This window comes from Eumetopias jubatus, unplaced genomic scaffold (genome assembly GCF_037043125.1).
Source record: "Eumetopias jubatus isolate StellerSeaLion01/CBP00866 unplaced genomic scaffold, mEumJub1_p1.0 scaffold_12, whole genome shotgun sequence".
Taxonomy (NCBI): Eukaryota; Metazoa; Chordata; class Mammalia; order Carnivora; family Otariidae; genus Eumetopias; species Eumetopias jubatus.
Genome location: NW_028274818.1, coordinates 106376407 through 106389244, shown reverse-complemented (window position 1 = coordinate 106389244; position 12838 = coordinate 106376407). Strand labels below are relative to the sequence as shown.

General features: G+C 44.5%; 2 protein-coding genes across 6 annotated transcripts in view; one reads left to right on the top strand and one right to left on the bottom strand.

Moving 5' to 3' along the window:
* EIF2AK1 (eukaryotic translation initiation factor 2 alpha kinase 1) overlaps nucleotides 1-12838 on the top strand; it is a 33645-nt gene that overhangs the window by 14888 nt on the left and 5919 nt on the right. For 4 of the 5 annotated variants that reach the window (XM_028088526.2, XM_028088525.2, XM_028088522.2 and 1 more), the window contains 4 exons: nucleotides 348-405; nucleotides 698-1019; nucleotides 2190-2328; nucleotides 6507-6607. In XM_028088526.2, coding sequence (XP_027944327.1) covers nucleotides 348-405; nucleotides 698-1019; nucleotides 2190-2328; nucleotides 6507-6607 — 620 coding nt within the window. The remainder of the gene's footprint in view (nucleotides 1-347; nucleotides 406-697; nucleotides 1020-2189; nucleotides 2329-6506; nucleotides 6608-12838) is intronic. The other variant, XM_028088523.2, reaches the window with a different exon arrangement.
* Nucleotides 7749-11222, bottom strand: ANKRD61 (ankyrin repeat domain 61). Its single transcript, XM_088016718.1, has 3 exons — nucleotides 11007-11222; nucleotides 10039-10136; nucleotides 7749-8852 (listed from the first exon to the last, which is right to left on the bottom strand). Exons 1-3 carry the CDS (start codon nucleotides 11220-11222, stop codon nucleotides 7907-7909), a joined length of 1260 nt encoding a protein of 419 aa, XP_087872844.1. The 3' UTR covers nucleotides 7749-7906.

Here is a 12838-nt window from a genome sequence, read left to right as displayed (position 1 = left end):
TAGGACCCAGGCTCATTCATCCGTGTGTTGTCTGTGGCTGATTTTGCACTGTAACAGCTGAACCGAGTAGCTGCACTGAGTCCTGGAAGGCCTGTAAATCATACAGCACTTACTCCCGGCCCTCTACAGAAAGTTTGCCTCCCCCCAGCGTAGTTGAACGGCTTCTGTTTTTATAGTTCCTAAAATGTGCCAGGCATTTGAATAAGCTTGTTGTATCGTATTTTCCTAGAAAGTATTGACATTTTTAGACTTGTGGTCTCATTTGGTGTTATTTTAGCTCTGTCTTCGACCATAAATTAGAAAGCTAGGCTGCTTGAAGATGGGTTTTTGTTTGTTTTGTTTTGCAGATAGAATTTCTATTCAGCTGCCATCTCTGGAAGTGATTTCAGACGAGGAGAATGACAGGTATGTGGAGGGGTGTGTAGTTTGACACGTTAGATGTAACCTGTCACCTACACCAAGCTGTCTTTGTCTTTTTGCTCATTTTCATTACAAAGTGTTAAATGGCTTCTTCCTCTCAGCTAGTTCCTGCCAGTGTTTTCAATAAATGTTGCTGCTAGAGAGATCTGATGCCATGTGCTTGTGCTTCCAGAGTTTACCAGTGAGATTTATGTAGGTGTGAAGGGACAGCTGAGTTACTCTTGATCTTTTTTTTTATATTGATATTTATCTTTACTGTTTTTTTTTTCCCCTCCAGAAATCAGCATGTTAAAAATGATGAAAGTAACAGCTCATCCATTATCTTTGCCGAGTTCACCTCAGAAAAAGAAAAGTCTTTAGGAGAATCTGGCATTGACAATCAGAATAACAGATTGGTGAACTGTAGCACCAATTTAATCACAAGAACCGCCTGTGAATTTGAATCATCCAGTTTGCTCCAAGGAAATGGTTTGGCTGATTTGCCTTCCAGATCGATTGTTGAACATCAGCTGCCACTTAGGCATCATTCTGACTTAGAAGAGAATTTCACATCCACCGGGGAATCTTCTGAAAACCTAAGTTTGTCGGGGCAGACAGAGGTAGTTCACTTTCCCAGAACCTGCTGATGATTTGATGCTCACCCTTAGTCATAGTGTGGAGGACCCATGACTAGATGTGGCCTCCCTTCCAAGCTGACTGTGCGCCTTGGCTCCTCCCCGCCCACATCTGTCTTTGTCAGCCTCTCCCCGCCATGTCTCCCTGGCCTGTCTCCCTGGCCTGTGGCCCTTGTGTTGGGTCTTCCATCCTTTGCTTAGTTAACGCCTGCTAATCCTTTTCTGGCCACTTCTGTTTCTTCTCATTTGTGCCCCTGGAGTTGGAAGCACTGTTCACACCGTTTCTGTTGTGTGTTCTTATCATGCTATGCAAATACATTTATGCATGAAGACCTCTATTTTGGAACGTGACTTGAGGAGAGGAGAGATCAGGTCTGTTTTCAGGACACTCATCGAGGGTCACATCCATATGCCGGTGAGACTGCCACATGCTCTACCCGGTGTGGAGTCTTAGTGTTAGAAAGGACCTGAATGCTAACAGGGTCTCTATAATCTGGCACGCTGGCATTACAGAACCGGATATGCCATCTGTATATGCGCATGCAGAATTAATTCTTGTTGCCCAGGAATATGTGGCTCCGTGCATGTGCTTTTTATGAGACACAAAACTTTGAACAGCGTCACCTGAATACACAGGAGTGGAATTTGAGGGACTTTTCATCAGAACCATTCCATTTCTCCACACTACATTTGGGACTTTCCTTAGTGCCGAAACGCATGCGCTGTCGTGAGCTTAAATTTTGCTTGCCTTTTCCTTGAACAAATTATTTATGGACACAGCGAGGCCTCCAAAATGCGCATCTACTTTGAGGTGCTCAGAGAGCAGTAGAGTGGTCCCCAGCCATTCTCTGACGCTGTGTCCGAGCTTTAGAAACTGCATGTGGCGAGCAGACCTGATCGTTTCCGCACCAGGGCCTCAGTGTCCCCTTCGGGAGCTTGTGCCGCTCTGCAGCCCAGGCCTCCCCCTGCTCGCTTGCATTCTGACGCACCGTTTGAGGCATTCCTTTCTTCCTCTGTCTCCTTCACGAGACTTTGGGCTTCTTGGGCGGATGTGTGTCTGTCCTCTCTTTCCTGAGCATGTAGCCCCCTGCTTGGCCTAGCGGAGGCAAGTGATACCTATTGACTGAATGAATAATGTGAGCAAGTTGTGCCCAGGTGGGAGCCAGCCGTCTTGTCCCCCAGGTGCAGTACCACCTGATGCTGCACATCCAGATGCAGCTGTGCGAGCTCTCGCTGTGGGACTGGATAGTTGAGAGAAACCAGCGGGGCCGGGAGTATGTGGATGAATCTGCATGTGAGTAACAGGTGGATCTTGGAACACTGGGCTGGGAAATGGCGACACCGGCAGATCTTCCGATGTAGGAACTACCTGCAGGTGCTTTAGACTCAGGAAAAAAATCACCTTTTCGAAACAATTGTGTTTATTTCAACATTTTCAAGAACATATAGGTATTTGGAAGTTCATTTTCTCTGAGATAAAGACATAGTTTGTGGATTCCTAAGCAGTAATGTGCTAGAATTTAGGTTGATTTTGGGCATAAAAGGTCTTTTAGAATTTTTTTTAAGGAAGAAATTTAAATATTTTATTTTTTAAACCTGACATGATACTCTTACAAAAAGATACCTTTGAAGAAACCCTTACAGAAGGGTAGGTGGTGAAAAGTTTGTCTCTCTCAAGATTCAGATCCCCTTCCTTCTGCAGGAAAGACTCTGTTAGGTTAATAATTTTTAAAATTATTGTAATACTAGTTCTCATCTTGTGCCACATAATTGAATCACCTGGGGAGCTTTAAAAAAGATGTTGATAAGACAGAGTAAGAGAAAAGCAGGTGGAGAAAGCCGACCACCATGACTTTGGCTGAGGTGACTGTGGCTGGTGTTCAAGGTCAGCACCAGCAGTGAAAACTGTTCATAGTGTGACCTTGAGAAGGTGTGATGAGAAGGGCATTGCGTCTCTGGTGTCTTTCTCCCCAGAACCCTTAATGCCAGTCTAATTGTAAGAAAACTTTAGACAAATCCCGGCCTAGGTACATTCTATGAAATATCTGACCAGTACTTTCCAAAACTGTCAAGGTCCTTGTAAACAGGAAAAGTGAGGAACTGTCACAGACTGGAGGAGCCTCACGAGACCTGACCATTTAATGTAATGTGGGTATCCTGGATGGAGCCCTAGAACAGAGAAAGGACGTTAGATAAAAACTGGGGGAAATGTGAATAAATTGTGGACTTGTATCAGTCTTGGTGCATTAACTGTGACAGATGTACCCTACCAGTGTGGGTGTTAATGATGGGAAACTGGGTGGCGGGTAAGTGGGAACTGTATTATGGTCTCCGTTTCTCTGTAGATCTAAGATTGTTCCAACAAGTAAAGTCTTTCTTTTTTTTTAAAGGGTGTTGTCAGGGACTGCACCAGCAATTTTTTTTTTTAAAGATTTTATTTATTTGACAGAGAGAGACATAGCAAGAGCAGGAACACAAGCAGGGGGAGTAGGAGAGGGAGAAGCAGGCTTCCTGCTGAGCAGGGAGCCTGATGTGGGACTCGATCCCAGGACCCTGGGATCATGACCCGAGCCGAAGGCAGACGCCCAACGACGGAGCCACCCAGGCGCCCTGCACCAGCAATTTTTATATGATATGGGATAGGGCTTGGCCTTTGATATTTTTTTGGAAATTCTCTTGTTGATATGTGTGGCCAAAGTTGAAAATCACTGTATTAAGTGATCAAAACTGGGGATGCAATTGACCTGATTTTAAGTAAAGACCCAGCTAAATATTAATTATTAGTCTTTTGCTGTTCATGCCTATTGACACTCTAACCCTTTATTTAGTCTAAAATATAGGTCATTTAACACACCCAGGATCTTAGATTAGCTTCCAAGGGAGGCAGAAACAGAATACTTCCCTCAAGCACTCAAGTATCTCTGCGACGCTCCCTGCTTCTCTGGTTTACTGTGTAATCAGGACATACGAGACTTTGCTTAGTTCAGTCGTGGCAAGTAATGAGTGGGTATTTTCAGTTTCCTGTAAAGTTGTATTCTCTGCTGTGTGAGCATCATAGTGCTAGGTGCAGATGTCTCTGTAAAAAGAATGGTTTATTAAGGTCCTGTATGCAGTTGTTGATCTTTAAACTTCCATTTGGAAAGTAAGTAATGAGTCCCTCGTGATGGATTGGGTAACTCTGATCTTCACCATCCAGGACAATAAGCCTATGAAAACAGGGAGGGCAAGATATGGAGATCACTGCTATCATTGTGCATATTTTTCTTTTTTTTTTTTAAAGATTTTTTTTTTTTTATTTATTCATGAGAGACAGAGACAGAGAGACAGAGAGAGAGAGAGGCAGAGGGAGAAGCAGACCCCCCGCTGAGCAGGGAGCCCGATGCGGGACTCGATCCCGGGACCCTGGGATCACGACCTGAGCCAAAGGCAGTCGCTCAACCAGCTGAGCCACCCAGGCGCCCCGCATATTTTTCTTTTAAAAGTATTTTAAAACAGGGCGCCTGGGTGGCTCAGTTGGTTGAGCGACTGCCTTCGGCTCAGGTCGTGATCCTGGAGTCCCGGGATCGAGTCCCACGTCGGGCTCCCTGCTCAGCGGGGGGTCTGCTTCTCCCTCTGACCCTCTTCCCTCTCGTGCTCTCTGTCTCTCATTCTCTCTCTCTCAAATAAATAAATAAAATCTTTAAAAAAAAAAGCATTTTAAAATAAAGTTTAACTTGGTGTAGTGTTCCCCACGGGCTGCGTACCTTCCTATCGAGTATAGTTTTTTTTTTTTTTAAAGAAAGCAAGACTTCTATTTATTTATTTTTTTAAAGATTTTATTTATTTGAGAGAGAGAGAATGAGAGACAGCACGAGAGGGAAGAGGGTCAGAGGGAGAAGTAGACTCCCTGCTGAGCAGGGAGCCCGATGTGGGACTCGATCCCAGGACTCCAGGATCATGACCTGAGCCGAAGGCAGTCGCTTAACCAACTGAGCCACCCAGGCGCCCTCGAGTATAGTTTTTTAAATTTTTTTTTAAGATTTTATTTATTTATTTGACAGAGACACAGCGAGAGGAAACACAAGCAGGGGGAGTGGGAGAGGGAGAAGCAGGCTTCCCGCGGAGCATGGAGCCTGATGCGGGGCTCGATCCCAGGACCCTGGGACCATGACCTGAGCCGAAGGCAGACGCTTAATGACTGAGCCACCCAGGCGTCCCTCAAGTATAGTTTTATATCACTCATCCCCAACAATCCATACGTGGTAGACCCAGGTTTGAATCCTAGCTCTAGCACTCACTGGCGGTGAGGTTTGGGGCAAGTCTGGTAACTGCTCTCAGCCTCTTTCCTCCGCTGTGAAATATGGATCATCCCATTTGATAGGGTGTGAGGATTGAAGCACTCTGTGCAAAGGATGCGTTGCTGAGGGAACAGAAGGTGTTCTCACCTGATCGGGCCCGTGTACAGGGGCCTGCTGTTTGGATGTGTTAGGTGGGTTAAAATGAGAACCTGTTACAGACAGACCAGAGGAAGGGAATTGATCTGAATGGCTGTGAGAGTCCCAAAGCCCTCCATCTGTAGACAAGAGGCTGTTGCTCCAGCGTGAGGGGCATGGTAGCGGCGGCACTTGTAAGTGGGACCGTTGTGTTTATGCACACAGACACGCAGAGTTTCCTGTCTTCTCAAGTCCTGAGGACTTGAGATCCCTGAGTTACATGCTGGGTGGTGCAAAAGGAGAGTGTGGCTTAGGTGAGCTGCATATCAAAGTAAGGTAGGCTCATCCAGGAGGAAAGGGAGCACGTTGTATTTCTGTGTTATGTATTTGTGGTGTAAAATGGCTGAGGAGACAAGAGCTATTAAGTTTTTATTATGATATCACCAAATTTACTTAGCTGGAAAACGAGGATTTTTTGCTTTAGCAATTTGTTTTAGTTTCTACAAAACTTTGCCACCCCTAAAGTCAGTCATTATGTCATCATATTAATAGATGAATTAAACCATTTACTTGTTTCCCCATTACTTTGTTTTCATTTGTCAGTCATTTTTGGAAAATACAGCATTCCAAATCTTCCATATAATGGGAGCTTACTCCTTGAGCTAACATAGTTTATCTTTTTTCTGATTGCATTATTTGTAACAATGTCTTTAATCCACAGTAGGCTTAGGACACCAGATTTATCAGTGTTAAACCCCAGAGTGTCAGGGGTTGAAGGAGATTTAAACCTAGTTTAATTCAGCCATTTTATGCCTGAGAATGGTTTACAAAGTAATACAGGGGTTCTGGGTGAAATTAGTGACACCAAATCCATTCACTAGAAAAGTTAATGTGATGGTTTCTTTGCAAGCTGAGGGGCCCTTCCTGCTTATTTTAAACCATTTAGGTGTGTTGACTTTGTTGAAAATCTGAATTAGGTTAATGTGTTTAGAACTGTGTAACATTTAGATGTTAATGTAATGAGTAAAAAGAGAAATAAAACTTCCTTTTTCCCTTCAAGGTCCTTATGTCATGGCCAGTGTTGCAACAAAAATTTTTCAAGAATTGGTGGAAGGTGTATTTTACATACATAACATGGGAATTGTACACAGAGATCTGAAGGTAAGTGCTTTGTATCAGGGAGGTCGTGGTGTTGGTTCACTGAGTTAAATGAAATTACGTATCCTCTTTCATTTACTTAGGGTGGGGGTTATCATTATCTTTATATAAGTCATCATCCCATGAGTCCAGAACTTTAGATTGAACTTATTTTATTTTTTTGAAGATTTTATTTGTCAGAGAGAGAGAGAGCACAAGCGGGGAGCAGCAGGCTCGCTGCTGAGCAAGGAACCCGATGCGGGGCTCGATCCCAGGACCCTGGGATCATGACCTGAGCTGAAGGCAGACACTTCACCAACTGAGCCACCCAGGCGCCCCTAGATTGAATTTATTTTATTTTATTTTTAAGATTTTTATTTGACAGAGAGAGAGACAGCAAGAAAGGGAACACAAGCAGGGGGAGTGGGAGAGGGAGAAGCTGACTCCCCGCTGAGCAGGGAGCCCGATGCGGGGCTCGATCCCAGGACCCTGGGATCATGACCTGAGCCGAAGGCAGACACCCAATGACTGAGCCACCCAGGCGCCCCCTAGATTGAATTTAAAGGCAGTGATCTTTGGGCATTTGAAAATTCTCTATGGAGGAGTAGTAGTGTTTTTCAGGTAGTGAGTGTGCTATGAGTTACTCATATGATAGATGAGGCTAAATGTATTTAATGCTGACAAAAATCCTCATATGTTATTGTAGCCTTAGAGGTAAAATCTGTTTCTACAGTTATGTAACTTAAAGGAAATTTAACATAGGAAATTTTTTTCTGCTGTTTAAAAAAATCTATGATTTTTCCAGTTCTTATCCACAAAAGACTATCAAAGAGAGAAAATAGATTCTTCTTTGGCAGAAGAGTTTTTTTTTTTTTAAACAATTTTTTTTTTTAAGATTTTATTTATTTATTTGACAGAGAGAGAGATAGCGAGAGCAGAACACAAGCAGGGGGAGTGGGAGAGGGAGAGCAGGCTTCCTGGGGAGCAGGGAGCCCGATGTGGGACTCGATCCCAGGACCCCTGGGACCATGACCTGAGCCGAAGGCAGATGCTTAACAACTGAGCCACCCAGGCGCCCTGGCAGAAGAGTTTTAATTTGCTTACTTTTTGAACAAAGAAATTAAGTTGTGAAAAATGTCTTTAAAGGAATATTTGGGAACGAAAAGTTAATGTGCAAATCATTTTATTTTTTGAAAAAAGTTTAAGAACCAGTTTGTACATCTGGGATGTACAACGTGATAAGGTAAGTGTTTTCTGGATACGAGTCTAGCCAGAAAATGTGGTGTGTTACTGAAATTCTATGGCTGGTGAAACTTTGAGGTCCTATTTCAAGAGGTAAGCTAAGTCATAATGACTGTATAGAGAGTTCCAGATTTTCACTGGGAGAAGTTGCTTTAAGTGTTGTTTGTATTTCTCACCATAAATATTTCTGATGTTTCTTTTACAGATGTCTTCTAGGGATAAAGGTTTTTGAGATAACTTTATTAGGGTTTCCCTTAAGAGGTGGAATTCTGGTAGCATGATTCCTGCAGGTAGAACTCCTTGGTTATTGGTCAGTCTCAGAGGATAAGAGCGATAAAGGAGTCTGGCAAGAAGCCCCGTGTCCCTTATGTTGGAACTGCGCTGGAGGTACATGTATATCGGAGACTCCCCGCTTCTTGTTAGTATGTTAACGTTTGCTTCAGATTCAAGCAGGAGGTTGATGATTGCCTCTCTGCCTCCAAAACATGCCTCATGGATAGCTGTTTGACCTTCATGGTCCCGGGCATTTACTTTGGCTCCGTGAATTAGCAGCAAACGGATGCAGCTCACGCCTGCCGCCAGCAGCCGGCCTGCTTTGCTCGATGCGGTGCACACCGCCAGCTTAAGGGCTGTGTTCCCGGTGGAGGCGACGGCGCAGTTAACATTTGCGCCACAGGCAATCAGCGTTTCCATCATCTCCTTATTCAGTATGTCAGCAGCCATGTGAAGGGGTGTCATGCTGGATTCGTTAATGGCATTGACGTGGGCACCATTTTGGGCTAAAATGGAGAGAACCGGATAGGTCCCATAGGTTATGGCCAGGTGGAGGGGTGACTGTTTGTTGCTGTCGTCCACTCGAGCGTTTACCTGAGCTCCATGTTCGCACAAAATACGGAGACACATCACAGCGTTACTCTGAATGTCTGTCAGGATCCTTTGGATTCTGTTCCCCGGTTTTGTCCACGTGGTAGAAGTGATTGGCCAGTGCAGGAGCATCAGGTGGAGCGTGGTGAGGCCTCTTGCGTCCCTAGAATAGTTATTGATCGCAGATTACACTATATTCCCGGTGGAAATGGTTCTACACAGAGAATTAGTACTTAAGAAGGCAATGTTTATTGAAAGTGATTCCCCTTGCCTACTTCTTTGAAGTGTTTGAAAATCTGCATTAGTTTCTGGGGATATCACAGCATTTTGGCGGGGGGGGGACTCAGGTGCTGTGAGGGTTTTACAATGGCCCTCGTGCTTCTCTACTGAAATCTCTCAGGGATGCTTCCAAAATTCCTTTATTTTGGCAGAGAAGAGGGTTTATTACAAACATCTGACTGTTCCACTGAAATTTGAAAATGATTTTCAGTTTATGTATATTTATTTAGCGTAAGCCCCATGCTAGGGAAATGGTAAACAGCACGGAGTCCCGGCTTTTGCAGGGCTCGACAGTCTAGCATGAAAGACACAAAACATATTTAAGTAACTAGATCAGTATTGCAAATAGGCAAAATTCTAAGAGGTATGACCACCCTAGAGGGTGTACGGAGGAGCCCCTGGGGAGGAGGGGGGTTGCGTCGGTGATGTCCAGTTGTGGAGGACTGGGAGAGAGTCTGCAGAGCTGGGCAGGGCCATGCGGGGGTAGGGTTCTAGCCAGACAGGCCAGGGGGCTCTTCTGGAACATGCTGACAATTTGGGGCTTTACTTTCTATTAAAGTGATGGGGAAGAAGTCATTTTGTTTTTACACCATGTGATTCTTCCATTCATTAGATCCTATTTATTGGCACTTAGTACCAGGCATCAGTTTAGGTGGTGAAGACGTATTGGTGAACGAGGTAACTACTCTTTCATGAAGTATACTTTCTAATGATGGGTAATAAAAAGAAAATCTATTGTCTATTTCTATATACTTATTTTCCATACCTAACTGAGGGTTTTAAGCTCCCTGAGGGCTGTGACCAACACTTCGTGCATTTTCTGCAGCATCATTGCTGAGCGCTTAATTCTCAGGATGCTTGAATTGGGCTGACTGGTTTGTGTTTCTGCATTACTGCCAGTTTTTCCAAGTATCTCATCTAGTCAGTAAAGAAATTGGTTCATTCAAGACGTCGTGGTATTTTGTAGTCCCTACCCCCGAAGAATGGGTGAGTCCAGACATTACCGGGGAGAGTAACATCTAAATCATGCGTATCCTCACTGAGAACTGATTGCTGTTGAGTTAACTTACCTGACTTCTGGGTCGGCACCGTGTTCTAACAAACAAAGCAAACTTTGCGCCTTGCGGTATTCGGCAGCCAGATGAATGGGGATGATGGACTGCATCTGCTTTGGGGGAGAAAGCAGACTACGTTACAAGTAGGCCTGTGCAGTGTCAGCCTGCTGTGTCAGAGGAAATAAGTGTACTTAGTATCTCAGTTCAGTATTTTTCTGGTATGTGCATTGAAATTTTCTTTTTGACTGTTTTAAAAGACCCCAAACCAGTGAGAGTCATATAAAATTGTGTTTAACATAAATGCAGATTTACCAATGCAACAGAAATAAGTTACATAAAACTTTGCAAGTTGATTCTTGTGGAGAGTTCATAGTGTAAAAGTAATGGTAATTGCTACTAAGTCACTTAGTCCTTAAATTAACCCACAGGGTGATTGACAAGTAGGTTTTGTGTTTTTTAAGACTGCCAAAGTCAGAGTATCAGTAGTAAAACCTGAATTTCCAGGGTTTCAAAGATAATGCAGCGTGTCTTCCATGATGAGCAGAGCTGTTTATTCTGGTTCTTAAAATACATCTCTAATAAGTAGTGACTTTTTACAGCATGACTGCCAGGTAAGGGAAGAAGGCGGAGTAAAGGAGACAGTGACTTTTGGGGAAAAAAATTAAAGGTAATAATCATTGTATAAAAATTTAGAAAATGAAAAAGCATATGCAAAAAGGAAAAATAATTCCTTCACACAGATGTAATCACCATTGGTATATTTGAGAGGACGACATTAATGTTCCACCAGCCAAACAGGTTCTTTCCGCACGTCAGCGTACGTGGGGCAGTTGGGAGGCGCGCAGGGTGCTGGAGGTGAAGTGTCCCACCGTGGGGGTGGTGGGGACCATGGGGAGGTTTAATGAGTTCACAGCAGCTAGGTGGTGGGCCTTCCGAAGCATGGCGTCTTTTCCCTACAAGTGACAGAGCAGAGGGGAGGGTACCTGGTTCAGAAGTAGTCGGTAGCTGGTGGAGTTGGCCAGAATGGTCATGGGCTGGTTGACGGGGTGGCTTCTCAGGAGCACCTGGATCACCACGCAGTCCTCCCTCATGATGGCCTCGTAGAGTCTGGTGTGGAGGGCGGCAGCTGGGCCTTCTTCCAGGGCGTTGGCACTGTCAGCGACCAGCTCCCTGCTGCCTCTCTTGCTTATGTTTCCCATGAGCAAAACTTAAGAGTGGGGACTTGGAAGTGCAGGGGCCACTTGAGACAGAATTGGTCCATTTCAGTCTCATTATGATCCCTTCAGTTCCGTTCTAGAACCGTTCTAGAACTGTTGAGAATCGTATCTGTGAACACGATTCATTTATATCTCAGAGCCAACTTCTTCAGGCTTTGTTCCCAGGTCATACAGTGTCAAATAGAGGCAGGTTTTTTTTGTTGCTGTTGTTTTTGTTTTAAGATTTTACTTATTTATTAAAGAGAGAACACGAGCCAGTGGAGGGGCGGCGGGGGAGGGGCGGTGGAGAAGCAGGCTCTCAGCTGAGCAGGGAGCCCGAAGCGGGACTTAATCCCAGGACCCTGAGATCATGACCTGAGCCGAAGGCAGATGCTTAACCGACTGAGCCACCCAGGCACCCCTTGAAGTACACTTTTTGAGACTTGACTCAATCACAAAAACGTACCCAAATTATCATCTTACACATAAGATGATTTCTGTGTTCTCTTCCATTCAGCTATTTTAAAAAAAACAAAGCTAAAACAGAATTTATACATGAAAATAAAAAATTAAAATTATTACATTTAAAGTAAGAAAACCCAACTTTTAACCTAAATATATTTTCGTTTTGAGTGGAAATCCCCCTCCCCGCAGTATGGGTGCACGTTTTTGGTGGCACAGGATTAGTTCCATCAGAAGTTTGGGGTCTGCCCCGGTTGCTTAAATTGGTGCTGAATGCATGCCTTTCATAGGGTGACCTAATTGCCCCTAACCCTGGCGAACATAAAAGAATCATCTAGGAGCTTTTAAAAAATATCAAAGTTTTCTCATTAAAAAAAAAAAAAAATCAGTCTTTGACTTGTTGGAGAGGACAGTCGTTTTTCAAAGCTTCTCAGGGGATTCTGACGCCCAGTCAGGGCCGAAGAGCACTTGTGTACAAGGTGTGCTCTGCCAGAGGTAGTGGTTCTCAAACTTGGAGTAACGTGGGGACCTTTACATAACACTGCTGCCAGTGTCCACCCCCAAGAATTCTGACTCTCTTGGTCTGTGGAAGGACTTGGAGCTCCCCTGCTGGTTCTGATGTTCAGCCAAGTTTTAGAACCTCTGCTCTGATTTTTAATTTTTGAGGGGCTACTTGCTCCTGAGTTGAAAACTTTTTTTTTCCCCAAAGATTTTATTTATTTATTTGACAGAGAGAGACACAGCGAGAGAGGGAACACAAGCAGGGGGAGTGGGAGAGGGAGAAGCAGGCTTCCCGCAGAGCGGGGAGCCCGACGCGGGGCTCGATCCCAGGACTCTGGGACCATGACCTGAGCTGAAGGCAGACGCTTAACGACTGAGCCACCCAAGCGCCCCTATTATTATTTTTAAAGATTTTGTTTATTTGACACAGAGTGAGAGAGCACAAGCTGGGGGAACGGCAGGCAGAGGCAGAGGGAGAAGAAGGCTTTCCGCTGAGCAGGGAGCCTGATGCGGGGCTCAATCCCAGGACCCTGGGATCATGACCTGAGCCGAAGGCAAGACGCTTAACGCCTGAGCCACCCAGGCGCCCCCTGAGTTGAAATCTCTTAATTAACATCTACACATGTTTACTGTTTTAAGAACACCGAGGAGTTGTT

Coding starts and splice junctions, on each gene's coding strand:
- ANKRD61 (XM_088016718.1), bottom strand. CDS start 11,222: ATGGGAAACATAAGCAAGAGAGGCAGCAGGGAGCTGGTCGCTGACAGT. Junction 10,137..11,006: donor ACCGACTACTTCTGAACCAG/GTACCCTCCCCT, acceptor TCTCCCCCAAAG/CAGATGCAGTCCATCATCCC. Junction 8,853..10,038: donor GGTGCCGACCCAGAAGTCAG/GTAAGTTAACTC, acceptor TAACTATTCTAG/GGACGCAAGAGGCCTCACCA.